This window comes from Halichondria panicea, chromosome 17 (assembly GCF_963675165.1).
Source record: "Halichondria panicea chromosome 17, odHalPani1.1, whole genome shotgun sequence".
In the NCBI taxonomy this organism is placed as follows: domain Eukaryota; kingdom Metazoa; phylum Porifera; class Demospongiae; order Suberitida; family Halichondriidae; genus Halichondria; species Halichondria panicea.
The window spans coordinates 4,788,790-4,803,472 of record NC_087393.1 but is presented as its reverse complement, the minus strand read 5'-3'; the positions used below and the strand labels follow the sequence as shown (position 1 = coordinate 4,803,472).

Here is a 14,683-nt window from a genome sequence, read left to right as displayed (position 1 = left end):
GACACGCCCACATAGAAAGTAAGGTGTAAGGTCTAGCCCACGTGACTAAAAAAGAACACTAAGGTGGGCTTTCAATAGAAACTCCATCACCAACCACGAATTTTCTCTTCCTTTTTCCTAGTGGATGCGATACTGCACAAGATGAGTGAATACGGACAAGGCAATGGAGAAACTTATAACACGCAACAGTATGCTCAAGATCAAAGTCAACAGCCTGGTAGGGCGCTTTTGTTGCTAGCGAAATTTTCTATTTAATGCGCACCTATGTGTCACCACTAAGTAAAGTCACAATTGATATAAGTGGATTGTGCATTACCCACTGTATCGCACATACCTGACTACTGTACACGTTCACATGCATGTGTTCGTATGGTTGACCTACGACCTTTGTTACCACAGCGGCAATAACCGGAGGAGGGGCCGACTTTACCAAAATAGAGCCGGCTCACATGGATGAACCTCAATCTCGCCACAGAGACAGAGACAGAGGGAGAGGGGACAGGGGAGGGGACAGAGGTCGCGACAGGTAACCTATCAGAAGTGAACTGGGAGCTGTTTATGTACTGTGTGTATAATCAAGAATTTCCCCCTCTGCAATCAATGTGATTCACTAGCTTTGAGAACCTGTAACCTAGTGTACATGTATAAGCATAGATCATCCAATTTCCCAAGTGATTGCTATGTACATGCAGTGTACAATGCAGGTATGGTTCAGTATGAGATCAGTGTATACATTGTATGCAAAAATTTAAGTTGCAGTCTTATCCTAGTTCTCTGTTTGCCCTCTGTGCAGGTCCTCCGAGAGACGCAGTCGTAGGAAGCGGAGTAGGTCACGTGACCGTGGTGATCGGAGACGTCGTAGCCGAGACCGTCGCCGTAGTCGCTCTCGAGATAAGAGAAGTCGTTCCAAAGATCGTAGGAGGAGCAGAAGGTGACAGGAATTCATTACCTTGTTTTGTGGTTACCTTATAGCGCACATTTTCAATGTTTTCGAGGGTTAGCAATTCTCCACGAAAACTAGGCCCACGAAATACTTTAGCTAACGGAAGACACAACGTAATTTGACCAGACCAAATAGAATGAAATTTATTCAACGAAAATGCTTTTAGAGGTCATTCTACGAAATTTAAGTGTCTCAAAGATTTCGCACTATACGGCATGTGCACGAGGCCTGTATACTATAAACTATGTACTTTTCTGTCACCTCTATTCTGTCTTAAAACTCCTAGAGACTAAAAGACCGATAGGCCATACCTTCACAGTTTGTGTTCATACTAAAAATCAAACAAGCTTTTACCTTTTGTTCCATGTGAGTTTTCTGTTCTCACTGAGCTTGCCTTAAGACACCTGCGTTAGGATGCCCAAATATTTCAGTTCCCATTCCATTTGCTCAGGTCCCGTTCCAACGACGAGCGAGGTCCAGAGGAGGCTATGGAAGATCGTGAGGCAGAGAGACAGAGAGCCAAGGATCGTCACAAGAGCAAGCGGAGGACTGCCTCAATGTGGTGGGACGTAGCCCCACGAGGGTTCGAGCACATCTCCCCTCTCCAGTACAAGGCTATGCAAGGTGAACTACTATACAATAAGTTATCACAAAAACCTAGTAAGCACTAAGCAGCGCAAGAGAGCAGTTTGGCTGAACAATATTGCATGATTTCAAGCCTATAGCAGCACTCTAACTCAAACAAGCAGCAAAAGAGCAATATGGACATTGCAGCCTGTAGTACGTAGCACTGTAACTCTCATACCCCCCTCTCCCTTCTAGCTGCTGGTCAGGTACCGACTGTGGGAGCTCCTCCCCCTGCCCTGGGTGCAGCCACAGAGGCCCTCACTATCCCCCCACCCTCTCAGCCAGCCGCTAGTCAGATGACACGACAAGCCCGCCGTCTTTACATAGGGAGCATTCCCTTCGGTATCAGTGAGGACGCCATGTTGAGATTCTTTAATGAGAAGATGGCTGCAGCTGGCCTTGGCACTGCTGCTGGCCCACCTGTGTTGGCTGTGCAGATCAACATGGACAAGAACTTTGCTTTTGTTGAGGTAGGTATCTAGTTTATTATCAAAGCTCTTACATGTATGTGTATGTGTAATGGTGATTTTGTCTACATGTATTTCAAAGCACTTTCCCTCTATACACTGTATATAGTACGTTATAGTATATACAGTGTATACACAGTTATACACTGTTGTACACTGTGCATGTATGTGTGTATGCGTGTACAAGTCTCTGTTCACTTGTTTCAGTTTCGATCAGTGGAGGAGACCACCAAGGCTATGGCACTGGATGGCATCATGCTGCAGAGTCAGTCCCTCAAGATCAGGAGACCCAAAGACTATTCTCCACTAGGATTCAGTAAGTCCTGGTACAGACTGCTTTCTCTTTCTGTGTGTGTGTGAGTCCTGGAACAGCCGTACTGCTCTGTGTCTGTGCCTCTGAGTCACAGTGTGTCAAAAATGAATTGCATACTTTGCCTTGAATTGAATGCGTGTGTTATATTGTATCTGTTTGTTCCGTCCCTCCAGGCAGCTCTGACCTAGTGACCCACCTGCCTGGAGTGGTGTCCACTGTGGTACAAGATGGCCCCTGGAAGGTCTTCTGTGGGGGACTGCCAACCTACCTCTCAGATGATCAGGTACAGTGTCACTACACTAGTGTATATTGGGTATAGGTCAATCACTGTACATGTACATTAGACCCATTCTTAACAACTGTAACGTACAATACATTATACCGTACTGCTTGATCTATTGTGATGCAAGGTTGTGTATAGTAATGTCATGTGTGTGTTGTCTTGGTCTTCTTCCCTGGCTCTTTCCGACAGCTATTTCAGGAATCTCCAAACTATAATTTTAGCTTTCAGCTCTCTTTCAGAACAACAATATTTTCAGGTTGTGTGTGTACTTCTCATTTCAGCTAGGGTCACAAGGCTTACCAGAATGGACAAATTCCCCCGTTTTATTTTCAGCTAGCATCATCTCAAGACACTTCCTCGAACTATTATTTCCATTTCCCACTCTCTTTCAGCTAGCAACAAGCCAAGGACTGACCTCCACTTTAAACTCATGTTTACAGCTATACTGTGTGTGTGTGTTGTGTGTATTCACATCGTCATGTTAGGTACTTGTATTGGACTGCCATTTTTACCATCTAAGAACACATACACACACTCGCAGAGTGGCTTTTTCCAATACCTCTGTTATGCATAAATGTGAGTACGGTACATTATATATAACCCGTAGTCTAGTATGTCCAAATCCACTCTCTCTCATAATCATTTATAGTGTGTCTATAATTTTTTTCACAGGTGAAAGAGTTGCTCTCATCGTTTGGTGACTTGCGTGCCTTTAACCTGGTCAAGGACAGTGGCACCACATTCTCAAAGGGGTACTGCTTCTTTGAGTATGTCAACCATGAGATAACAGATGTGGTGAGTCTCAACACATTGACATACATTAGCTTGTGTGTTTCATGTCCTGTAACTGTGTTTGGTATACAATGTACATCATAATTATGCGTAACACACCTTAAATTTTGATACGTATGAATCACAATACATTAGCATTTTTCAAATCCTCATTATTGACGCAAATTTGTATACATAATTTACTAATAATATATAATTATATTAACTTACTAGCCACACCCCCCTAGCCACTATACTGCGCACTATGCTGATATGTTCATGTACACTGATCATAACCTTTCCCCATGCACAGGCTATAGCAGGACTTAATGGTATGCAGATAGGGGACAAGAAGCTGGTTGTTCAGAGGGCAAGTGTTGGGGCCAAGCCAGGGGACATGCTTATGGACCAGGCGTTGGAGGCCGGTCTAGCACAACCAATCAATATTCCGGGTCTCTGTGTTGCCGGGACGATGCAAGAAGCCACAGAAGTGTTGTGTTTGATGAATATGGTGACTGAGGAAGAGCTGATGGACGATGAGGAGTATGAAGGTGAGTGGGTGGACACATGTGCAGTGTGAGTGGGTGGACACATGTACAGTGTGAGTGGGTGGACACATGATACTTATGTGTATACAGGCATCTGGTCGGTGGTGGTTACTATGTCTTAGACAAAATATCCACCCCTTTTGACCTATTTAGGCTAGAAATCAAGCCAGTTTGTGGATTAAAAATAGCCACCCCCATTGGGCAGATCCCAGGTTCATGTACAATAATGCAGTAGGCCTGATCCTAGACTATGCTTGTGAGGTATTCCCTATTACCCATAACAGTCCATATCTATAAGTTATTAATTACTTTGTAGTTCTCTGACTGACTGACTGACTATAAACTCCCTTTGAGTTGGATGGTTTTTGGTTTGCATCTTCTGTTGCACATAGTGTGTTAGTGATGCGATGTGTTAGTGTGGTTGTTGTGCAGGTATCATGGAGGATGTGCGTGAGGAGTGTGAGAAGTACGGGGATGTCAAGTCCCTCGAGATACCACGCCCTGTGGATGGCCTCCCAGTGCCTGGAGTGGGCAAGGTGAAAACAATGCAATATTGTTGTTTTAACAACCAATCTAGACAAAATATACACCCCTTTTTGATCATTAATTTTATACTAGAAATCAAGCCCCAGTTTGTGTTTCGAAAATTAATTTGTAATTCAGAGTGAGGTGCAAAAATTTATTTAGTAGCTACTGTACTAGCTAGCCCATGTGTTTGATAATTACAGAGGAACCATTGACCTTTTTGGGGAACAAGTTTCCTATTGGTATACGAAAGTGGCGTTTGTTAGGGGTTGATTTGAGACCTGAGTGCCTGGCTTTATAATTATTGCTAAGAGAGGTTTCCACTGCAGTTTTATTCATATACTGCAACCATTAATATAGGTCAGTACCTATCGTCATGTCGTTGTATTCTTGTGTGCAGATATTTGTGGAGTTTGTTGATGCTGGTGATTGCCAAAGTGCCCACTCGTCACTGGCTGGGAGGAAGTTTGCTAACAGAGTCGTGGTGGCCTCCTTCTTCCCACTCAGCCAGTACAAGCAAAAGTACTTTATAGCAGAATGAACAATCAGTGAACTTATGAATGTACGTACGTGTATGACTATAATTATGACTGTACTATGCATTTTGATGTTTCTTGTTGGCATAAATTATTATAAGTGCATGTGGTCTAACTAAAAAGAGGCATTATTATACCTCTCAATAGTAGACATGTGGCTGTTGGAAAGGTTTTGTAAAAGAAATGGGCTTCTTTTGTATGACAAACTTTTATGCCTATGAATACATTATCTTCCCAATCTGTATGATGGTGAGATAATTCACAAGTACAGGGTATAATAGTTACCATGGAAATCAGCTAACTCAAGCAAGATGGCCACAAGCAAAAGAGACTCTAAGGCAACTACAAAGCCTGAAGGTACTACCACTGTAGTCCCTTCATATCTTATAAGTACCAGGCCAGTCAAACAAACCAAGGTTCATGATCGAGCAATCCGCTATCGAACTTTTCTGCACAACACCATTGGAGCTGTTATGAAAACAAGAGGATGGCAAGAAGTCAAGGAAGGAGAGGATTGGGACTTCTACTGGTGTGATGTGGGCTGGATGAAGGATCACTTTGATCAATGTTACTTCGAGGAACATCAGCGAATTTGCCATTTCAGGAATCATTACGAAATCAGCCGAAAAAATCTCATGGCACGAAATCTGAAGAAACTGAAACGACAGTACGAAAAAGAATCGAAAATTGAAGCTGCCAAATGTGATTTTTTCCCCACGACATATGAGCTACCGTCAGAATATCATATGTTTGTCGACCAATTCAAACGCAACCCGGGCACTATTTGGATCATGAAACCCGCAGGCAAAGCACAGGGGAAAGGAATTTTCCTGTTTCGAAAACTTAAAGATATTACTGACTGGAAGAAGGAAGACTACTATCACCGCAATCGTGATGATGAAAAAAACGAACGTGAACCTCCCGAGACTTACGTTGTTCAGCGTTACATCGAAAACCCTTATCTAATTGGTGGAAAGAAATTCGATATTCGTGTGTATGTACTAGTGATGTCCTACACACCACTCAAGGTCTGGCTGTACAGAAGTGGATTTGCAAGATTCTCAAACGCCCGATTTTCTCTCAATTCGATTAGTGACGCTTTCGTGCATCTTACAAATGTGGCCATACAAAAAACGGCACCAGATTACGATCCTCAAAAAGGTTGCAAGTGGAGCCTTCAGGAATTTCGTATGTACCTGACGGCAAGACACGGTCATGAAGTTGTGCGAAGGTTGTTTCAGCAAATTGACGAAATATTCATAAAGAGCTTACAGAGTATTCAAAAAATCATTATCAATGACAAGCACTGTTTCGAGATGTATGGATTTGACATTATGTTTGATGATAACCTCAAGCCGTGGCTGATTGAAGTCAACGCTTCTCCTAGCCTCACAGCAAGCAGCCAAACAGACTATGACCTCAAGTTTGGACTCCTAACGGATATGCTGCACATTGTGGACATGGAGGGACGACTAAGTGGCACTGAAAAGAGAATTGGTGGATTTGATTTGATGTGGAATGATGGTCCCGTTGCGTCGGATGAGCTAGCACTTCATTGTGGACAACCCGTGGTCTACTCAAGCAACAGTTTCCTAGGCTGTTACAATGACAGAGAGGAACAACTGCAGCAACTGTGTAAAAAATCTTAAACTTTAATTCTTTTGATCACTTTTATCTATAATTATAACGTATACTGACTGTATATAATTTTTATCAGTTTGTACACACACAAATGGCAATAAAATTGATTGTTGCATGTGCAAAACAGTGACAATAAAATTACAAACGTTTCTTTATTGCATACAATACACAATTAACTGCAGTCCCTAATAAAGTTAAATTATTTTCTCCATAATCTTGCTCTCCAGTCCTTGACAGGCGCCCCCTATGCAGCGGGTACCATCTTTGATCACAACAAATCCACACTTCTCATAAAAAGGCACAGCATTCAGTGTTGAGCACACACCCATGTCTCCTTTACGTCCTAAATCAACAGCTTGTCTCTCCACTTCAGCCATTAGCGTTTTCCCTACACCTTTTCTACCATGGGATGGACTAACATAAAATCCGTAAATCTCAAAGTCAACTTTGCTGGAAAATCTTGAGTCTTTGTTTTTACCAAAGTGTGCAAAACCGATTACTTCTTTTGTGGGTGTCTCCGCAACTAAGAACACAGAGTCTTCGTTGGTGATGTGTTTTGCAAATTGCTCAGGGGTAGAACGTTTTGACCATGTGTCTACTTGATCTTTATTGTAGAACGTCGAGCATATTTCGTGAATACAAGCAAGATGAATAGCATGGATCGAGTCAGCATCTGATGGTATTGCCTCTCGTGTAGCCAGTGACAGAGACATGTTTTCCTGTGTGTGCGTGGGTGGGTAGGTGATTATGCGTGGGTGTGAGTGTGTGTTAGGATATTTATAGTATACAGAAATCCCTATTTTCCGCATACCTTGACCACGTGGCCGGCACAGAATGGCGAGTGAAGAAGCTAGTAGTGCTGATCTCTTCCTTGCTGATACTCTCTTCAGTCGTAGTCTGCAGTCACAAGTACCAGCCTCCAGCAGAGATGAAGAGTGCTGTCTGGGAATAGACGAAGCTGGTAGAGGTCCTGTGCTAGGTAAGCAAACTAAACGACCCTGACCCTTGACCTCAGCTTAGCTAGTATTTTATTCTGTATTGGCTCGAGCTCATAAAGTCAATGGTTTGTATGAAGGTATGAAGGTGTAGTTCGCCTTGTAAACAGCGTTGATTTTAAATAGTTTGTTTTGGCCTATAAAGTGTTAAAAGGCGACCCTCTCTCTAAATATGCAACATTTCGCCCATTTTTATTATTATTAGCACCAAAATTCATTGGTTTTGTGTGCGTGTCTTGCTGTTACGTATACGTAGTACTATTTTTTATTGGCACCTTACTTTGAAAGTTTGTTCTGTTCTGCTCCTCCCATTAGGTCCGATGGTGTATGGGGCAGCTTTCTGCCCTGTATCGAAGAAACAGCAAGTCAAAGATCTTGGTGTAGCAGGTAATACTAACTTGTGTGTATTATATATACTAATGTTAAGTGACACTGTTTTTTAATGCATGCAGACTCAAAGGTCCTGAAGGAACATCAGCGTGACAAATTATTCAAGGATATCAATTCATCGGGGGAGTACATAGGATGGAAAGTTGAGGTCCTCTCTCCAAATCACATCTCCAACAGCATGCTACAGAGGTAGCAAAAGATAATCTTTAATGGCGTTTAGCAATAGAACGTAGAGTACTAGTAGCTGTTTCCACAAAGCTATCATAGATCAATTGTGCATACAGCCTCGACTTTAAAGGCCAGCCAGCAATCAGACTGCAATAATAATGACAGCTAGCCTCCTCCAACCATTATAATTATTATGTTTGAATTTCTTCGCTATAGGACCAAGTACAGTCTGAATGCCCTGTCACATGATGCTGCTATTGGGCTCATTCGCAGGACCCTGGCTGATGGAGTTAAACTGACTGAGGTATAATTTAATAGGCAGAAGTTGCCAGAACATGAGATAGTATTGTCTAATTTTAGAATTCTGTATCTACTGCTAACTAGCACTGTGGGAGTTTCTCTCACATGGCGTGTTTGTGTGTTTTGTCAAAGTATGAAGCTGGCCAACATCTACCTGCTGATATCCTGTTATTCGTGACTACACACACAATCACCCCTCATGCTACCTCGTGCTACCTTATACACGCCAGTTGTGTGTGTAAACTGTTGACTAGTGACACACACTAGCCCTTGCTGGTATCCGCTAGTCACTAAAATTAATTAATTAAGAGTGTTTACCTCCTCTTTGTACACTTGTTAACTTCAACCATCATTCGATTGGCCTCACTTTGTACTTACTTTAGTTACGTGTACTCATCAACACAGGTGTACGTGGACACAGTGGGTGACCCTGGCAAGTATGAGGCCAAGCTGAGTGACTTGTTTCCCCAGCTGAGCATCACAGTGGCCAAGAAGGCTGACGCTCTCTACCCCATAGTCAGTGCAGCCAGTATCTGTGCTAAGGTAAGCTGTGTAATGTTATTACTGAGTGTGATTCCATGGTCACTGCATCATGTATAGTGTATATACTGCATATACTGTAGGTACAATCCTCTTAGTACATTAATGAAGTTATGTGGTCCCCTGAGCAACAAACTTCATGTATTTCAAGTGATGTGAAAAGTTGTACGTGCATCACACAATGTTTGGTATGCCTGTCTGTTCAATTGTGCATACACAGGTAACTATAGGCAACACATAAACACAATACACAATATACAGTGATCAGTGCTGCAAGTCTGTCATCAGGAGCACATGCTATCATCATGTTGTCTATCAATCGACCATGTGCTGGCTTATAGACAAACCATGAGCATGGGAATAGTTGGAAACCATTAGTAACGTGTTCCCAGTAGTGGCGGTGCTGTGGTTTGAGCACTTAACCTAAACATTGGGAGAACATATAATTGTTAACAAGTACTACTAGAGATTCATGCATGTCCATGGCTACAGGTGATACGAGATGAGTGCTTGAAGAGGTGGAAGTTTGTGGAGGAGGAGTTTGGTGACAGTGATCTTGGAAGTGGCTATCCTGCAGGTCTGTATGTGTGTGTGTGTGTTAATGGCTCATGCCTTGTCTTGCTGGGTGCTAGCTCTTAGAGCCTGTGTCACCATGTGTGTAATGTTAATGTATTTCTTTATGAAACCTTTCTGTTGTGGTCACCCTGTAATGCAGTCAGCCTTCTAGCATGTGGTAATACAGGTAAATGGGTGTATGTGTGGGTGTGTGGGTGTGTTGTGGTACCTTATAATAGCTCAATCCTTGTCTTGCTGTGGGTGTTTGCTCTCTGTAGTCTGTGTGTGTAGTGTTAATAGTCTGTGTGTGTAGTGTTAATGTAAGGTATTGTGGTCACCTTTCCTATAATACAGTCAGCCTTTATACATGTGGTTCTACCTGTGTTAGCAGCTAGCTATGTAGGCCACCTCTCTACTCTATGTGTCGAGGTTTTCACTGTTTGTGTGTGCACTTTCACCTCAATGTATTCACCTCAATACCCACTGAACTATACTGTCCTTCAGCATTGAACTTTGTCACTGTCCTGAGCTCTTAAATCATTACAGTAAATGCCTTAATTAGCATTTAGTAACTGCTGTATATTGTAAGTCTTTGGCATTGTCTTACACACAATGAGCTCCATTGTTTGGAGTCCGTCGCTTTAAAGCCAAACATAGAATAATTTCACAAATCCTCACTACGTACGTAACAGCTGATATTGCACAAGAGTGCGTGGTTGGTAGTGTAATACAACACACACAGTGCGGTCTGGGTGGTGTGTTATAAACTATGATTATACATACATGTAGGCTGGTTGGTTCTGATTGGTTTCATACGCACTATCGTATCGTATAGCTATACATGTATTTTCGTTAGAATTCATAGAGGAAGTTGCCATGATTTTGCTTAGTTTCATGCGTTTTCCAGATGGTATTTGATGTCTTAACCGTTATTCACATCTGTACTTGATTTTTCATTTAAGAATGCTACCTATTTAAGTGTACAATGAATAGATTCAAGCAATTTAGCAGCTGGGGAGAGTGCATTGGTCTCATCTTGCTATCATTCAATATAGCCTCTGGTGTTTTTAGGTGGTACTTAGTTTCCCTGAAGCCTATAGGAAGTGCTCTTGTTCCTGTCAACAGTTTAGGAACTGTGCAGTTGGGTGCTATAGTGACCATGTAATCTGAGAGAGGAATCTATAATTACATCAATAGCTATGACAATTCTGTAATCATTGTTTTGTATCCTACACTACACTACATGTACATGTACAAGTTGTCTCTGTTGTGGTCAGTAATTAGGAAGCGATGGTACATCAACCTGGTACATGGGTTTGATGTCATTTCTAAGATAAGTGGAGTGTTCTCACTGATTTTTATGTTATTCATACGCTCATGTTGCTAGAGTACTCCGCTGCTGTGTATATATTACCTCATTGCCAGCCCCATTCATGAGGTGATGGCGTTGTCATCAACATGTTGTTAACAGTTTGATTTATCTTTGATTCACACACATTCCTTCTACAATGTACCTACCCTCCTTTATTTTTTGGCCTTAGCTCAATAAAAAGTTATTAGCTCTTCAAGAAGTTCTAAAGATGCCTTGATAACACTTTTCAGTAGCCCCCAAAGTTTTTTGGTCAAGGCCAGAGGAGGTCCGACATGTGTACCTCTGAACCTCGATTAGAGGTAATTGGTCACGTGCAACAATGACTCTACTGTTGAATTTTTGTATGTGACCAAGCCTAATCGATGGTACTCTGTCATACTTCCTCTGGGTCAGGCTACATGGAGCTACTACTAGGCTACATGGAGCCTGTGGTTGAGTCCACAATGTTCTCATGGTAATTATCTGTGTATTACCAATATTACTGATGCATGAAACCCTGTTATGGGATAACCTAGAACTAATGTGGTACAGTATCAGGTGACATTCTGATTAGCATTTTCTGTAGTTAACAACAACAACAGGAGAGTACTTGACAATAGTCTCTTTATTGGTTGCACTGCCTTCATGAGCTTTTTTCACATGTATTGTTGGTGTATGGTGACATTGTGTTAATGGTATTTTAAGCATTTTGTTATTAAATATAATTATTGTAATTGTATGTACACTGATTGATTGCACTCCCATTAGACCCTAACACTAAGTCTTGGCTGGGCAGGAACATAGACCCTGTGTTTGGCTACCCTACTGTGGTGAGGTTCAGCTGGGCCACCTGTCAGACGATACTGGACGCAAAGGCAGTCGATGTGCAATGGTGAGGTAACTAATTAGCTCATTTTATAACTTTTTCTTTGTGCATTGAAACCAACCCTGCTTTTCCACCAATATACATGTAGGAAAGTTCAATACTATATGTGACATAAATCCCCCCCTCCCCCCACACACATACACAGGCCTGATGATGATGAAGACGAGGACAGTGCTGGTATTGCCAAGATCAGCTCGTTCTTTGCCCCGAAATCTGAAAACCCGGACAAGAAAAGACATAAATTTTTCGCTGAGAGAGGACTCACTTCTGTATCAAACTTTTAACCAACTTACAGCCATTGTTGTAAACCTATTCATTGTTATTGAGCACATGTAATGCAGTCATTTGCAGCCATTATGCAACATGCATGTTCAACGCACATGCCAAACAGTCTAGAGCGCATGTGCATGAATGATTGTGTGCACGAGTCCAGCATATGTGGCATACGTCACACACATGCTGTGTAGATGAGGATAAAACAAGTTTGACAAAATTCATTTTCCACTATTAAAATTTTTGGAGAAGCAGTGTGAAGTGATTGGAGCTCATACACCTTTCAGTGATTCTAAGAATATCTGGTGAGTGGTGTGTGCCTACCTGTGTAGCTTGAACCTTGGTACAAGCCTGCCAGCTAGCTTTATATAATTATAGCTATAGATAGTAGATCTAAACTAAGCAGTTGCATTCAGACTAGCAAAAAGCAAGTCAAAACTCTCAAGTGTTCACTATTGTATTGTCTTTGTCCTCCCCAGATTTCCCTATAGAACCCTACCAAAAAATGTCTGAAATGTTGCTAAGAGCTGTCCAGTTACCTCTGAACATAGTGCTTATGTTGCTGCTACTACCTGTCATGCTGTTCGAATACATTTTTGATGGACTTACAATGCTGGCTAGTATCATTTCTCTGTTACAATGTGAAGATCGAAAAACTGCTTTCAAGTTTCTAACTGCTTATCAAACTGGACAATTGATAAAAGCGAAATTTCCTAACAGTATAGCTGTACGATCGTAATTGTATGTACACGTATTACGTGTTTCCTGTGTCTGTTCATCTCAGCAAATTAAGTCTCATTTCAATCACACTACGTAATTTTGTTCTCTTATGTTACTATACATGCTGTATTATGTTGTTTGTCTACCAACATCTGTTGGTCTATGATAAGATCAATAACCAATTAAAAAAAATCAGGTGATTTTAATCTCAGACTATTTATAATAATTATAAGACAGAAGAATGATGATGTGTATCTGTATTATATAGTGATGTGTATTGAAGTGTTCTACGGGGTAATGAAATGTCCACTCGATAAATTTTGCAACGAAACTCCCGGAGGCATGTTGTCATTGGATACGATGGAATTGCCATGGTAACCACGAAGACGGGTTGAGTTTATGACGACTTCAAGTTCTTGACCTTCTTTCAGTCTTTGCACATCCTTGTCTTTGCGGACCAGTACGTTGGGTAGTTTACGAATCTTTGCCACATCAGATGAGGTCAACTCAAACTCCTCACAAATGGCCGCAAACAGAGACTGATAAGTCAGAGATGAGAGCTCCACTTCTACAAAATCTTCATCATCGACTTCAGACAATCGCACTTTAACAAGAAACTGTGTTTCAGCCTGTGACGCCTGTGGTGCACTGTGTGAAGGTGGTACAGTTTTCAGTACTCGAATTGTAGGGCTAGCAGCATCTGTACAGAGAAAAGGAGAGAAAAATCACACCCACGCACACACACACACACACACACACACACACACACTTGTGAGAACTCACGTGGTTCCATATTATGTCTTTTGGTTGCCGGTGGAGCTAGAACTGCAGACACATCCACTAGGCTAGGAGGAGGATGGTTGGAAGGGGTCAAAATGGATGACATGGCCATGCTTGAGGAAATTATTGGGATGGGAGGTAGCATTGAGGGCACACTGAGTGGGGTGGTTGAAACAGAGGTGGCCGAAATGAGGCTTGTGAGTCTCTCAGCACTCCTGGCAGCTGCAGGCCTCCTTCGATTTCTGATCCAGTTCTATCATATAGTGGGTGAGGTTAGGATGGCCGGTTGAAAGTGCATATAATTATATTGTTATTGTTTCTGTAACAATGCAAGACTATGGTGGGTAACTTTCCAACAAGTTTTATTATTATTGGCAAAACCATCTTGGTATATAGCTCAATGGAGAATATAATTACTACGCTGGAATTCTGGGGTAACTAATCTTATGCAATCATGAGGTTAATTTAATAATTATACACAATGCTGTCTACACACAACTCAGTAGTAAGCACTATACATCCATATATACATCCATACGCACGCACTCTGACCTTGATGACACCGAGGTCTAGTCCGGTCTTTTCCGCTGCAGCCACGTGAAGAGAGTGAAGTTGCATCGAAGCGCTCGTCATTCCATTGCGAAAATAGTCTTCCAGTATCGCCTTCTGCCAAATGTTTATTACGGTTCGTTTACCGCGAACAGCGTGTGGGGATTGTGCGTTGCCGTCATAGCCAGAACTTAGGTGCTCAATTTCGATGTCCCCTTCATCACTCAGCTCAGACGAGTCGATATTATTCAGATCTCCCGATTTATGGTTTTCATGATCAGCAAGTATTCCATTGTCCCCTGCAATGTTGGTGAGTGTGTAGGTAGCTGGCAAGTGTTCACCATTGCTCGGTCTCTTGAGAGACGAATCAGCTGGCTCACTTGAGCTCATCTCAACTTCCAGTTGTGTCTAAAAATCACACTAACTTGGCTCAAAGAGATCTTGCGATCATCTCTTGACAAGGTTAGACCACACCAAGGGCCACGCCTCCTTCCTTCATAATTATAAAGGGGCGGGGTCGCA

The 14,683-nt window shown here is 42.1% G+C and overlaps 4 protein-coding genes across 6 annotated transcripts; 3 read left to right on the top strand and 1 right to left on the bottom strand.

The window, feature by feature from the left end:
- The first annotated feature begins 33 nt into the window (after positions 1 to 33).
- On the top strand, positions 34 to 5,104 carry LOC135351693 (splicing factor U2AF 50 kDa subunit-like). Its single transcript, XM_064550766.1, has 11 exons — positions 34 to 217; positions 400 to 526; positions 794 to 931; positions 1,395 to 1,567; positions 1,766 to 2,040; positions 2,245 to 2,353; positions 2,524 to 2,633; positions 3,306 to 3,428; positions 3,718 to 3,955; positions 4,385 to 4,488; positions 4,878 to 5,104. The coding sequence occupies exons 1-11, from the start codon at positions 142 to 144 to the stop codon at positions 5,016 to 5,018; spliced, it is 1,614 nt and encodes a 537-aa protein (XP_064406836.1). The 5' UTR covers positions 34 to 141; the 3' UTR covers positions 5,019 to 5,104.
- Positions 5,105 to 5,272: 168 nt separating this feature from the next.
- On the top strand, positions 5,273 to 7,307 carry LOC135351694 (probable tubulin polyglutamylase TTLL9). The gene has a single exon (XM_064550768.1). It carries the CDS (start codon positions 5,325 to 5,327, stop codon positions 6,660 to 6,662), a length of 1,338 nt encoding a protein of 445 aa, XP_064406838.1. The 5' UTR covers positions 5,273 to 5,324; the 3' UTR covers positions 6,663 to 7,307.
- Positions 7,308 to 7,439: 132 nt separating this feature from the next.
- LOC135351697 (ribonuclease H2 subunit A-like) lies at positions 7,440 to 13,038 on the top strand. Of its 3 annotated transcripts, none has more exons than XM_064550772.1 (9): positions 7,441 to 7,633; positions 7,965 to 8,036; positions 8,102 to 8,228; positions 8,424 to 8,511; positions 8,913 to 9,050; positions 9,540 to 9,624; positions 11,722 to 11,845; positions 11,985 to 12,417; positions 12,592 to 13,038. In XM_064550772.1, exons 1-8 carry the CDS (start codon positions 7,489 to 7,491, stop codon positions 12,121 to 12,123), a joined length of 918 nt encoding a protein of 305 aa, XP_064406842.1. In that variant the 5' UTR covers positions 7,441 to 7,488; the 3' UTR covers positions 12,124 to 12,417; positions 12,592 to 13,038. The 3 variants fall into 3 exon arrangements, with proteins under 3 accessions (XP_064406843.1, XP_064406842.1, XP_064406844.1); XM_064550774.1 differs by lacking the exon at positions 7,441 to 7,633 and adding an exon at positions 7,653 to 7,729; XM_064550773.1 differs by lacking the exon at positions 12,592 to 13,038 and having other exon boundaries at positions 7,440 to 7,633; positions 11,722 to 11,850; positions 11,985 to 12,183.
- On the bottom strand, positions 13,011 to 14,642 carry LOC135351696 (uncharacterized). The gene is made up of 3 exons (XM_064550771.1): positions 14,165 to 14,642; positions 13,616 to 13,865; positions 13,011 to 13,532 (listed from the first exon to the last, which is right to left on the bottom strand). The coding sequence occupies exons 1-3, from the start codon at positions 14,549 to 14,551 to the stop codon at positions 13,120 to 13,122; spliced, it is 1,050 nt and encodes a 349-aa protein (XP_064406841.1). The 5' UTR covers positions 14,552 to 14,642; the 3' UTR covers positions 13,011 to 13,119.
- Between the last annotated feature and the right edge of the window lie 41 nt (positions 14,643 to 14,683).

What these genes read in the sequence shown, in the direction of transcription:
- LOC135351694 (XM_064550768.1), top strand. Translation starts at nt 5,325, where the DNA reads ATGGCCACAAGCAAAAGAGACTCTAAGGCAACTACAAAGCCTGAAGGT.
- LOC135351693 (XM_064550766.1), top strand. Translation starts at nt 142, where the DNA reads ATGAGTGAATACGGACAAGGCAATGGAGAAACTTATAACACGCAACAG. An exon ending in AGATCAAAGTCAACAGCCTG is followed by an intron (nt 218 to 399) that starts GTAGGGCGCTTT and finishes TTGTTACCACAG; the next exon opens with CGGCAATAACCGGAGGAGGG. An exon ending in GGGGACAGAGGTCGCGACAG is followed by an intron (nt 527 to 793) that starts GTAACCTATCAG and finishes CCCTCTGTGCAG; the next exon opens with GTCCTCCGAGAGACGCAGTC.
- LOC135351697 (XM_064550772.1), top strand. Translation starts at nt 7,489, where the DNA reads ATGGCGAGTGAAGAAGCTAGTAGTGCTGATCTCTTCCTTGCTGATACT. An exon ending in TGGTAGAGGTCCTGTGCTAG is followed by an intron (nt 7,634 to 7,964) that starts GTAAGCAAACTA and finishes TCCTCCCATTAG; the next exon opens with GTCCGATGGTGTATGGGGCA. An exon ending in TCCAACAGCATGCTACAGAG is followed by an intron (nt 8,229 to 8,423) that starts GTAGCAAAAGAT and finishes TCTTCGCTATAG; the next exon opens with GACCAAGTACAGTCTGAATG.
- LOC135351696 (XM_064550771.1), bottom strand. Translation starts at nt 14,551, where the DNA reads ATGAGCTCAAGTGAGCCAGCTGATTCGTCTCTCAAGAGACCGAGCAAT. An exon ending in TAGACCTCGGTGTCATCAAG is followed by an intron (nt 13,866 to 14,164) that starts GTCAGAGTGCGT and finishes ACTATATGATAG; the next exon opens with AACTGGATCAGAAATCGAAG. An exon ending in AAGACATAATATGGAACCAC is followed by an intron (nt 13,533 to 13,615) that starts GTGAGTTCTCAC and finishes TTCTCTGTACAG; the next exon opens with ATGCTGCTAGCCCTACAATT.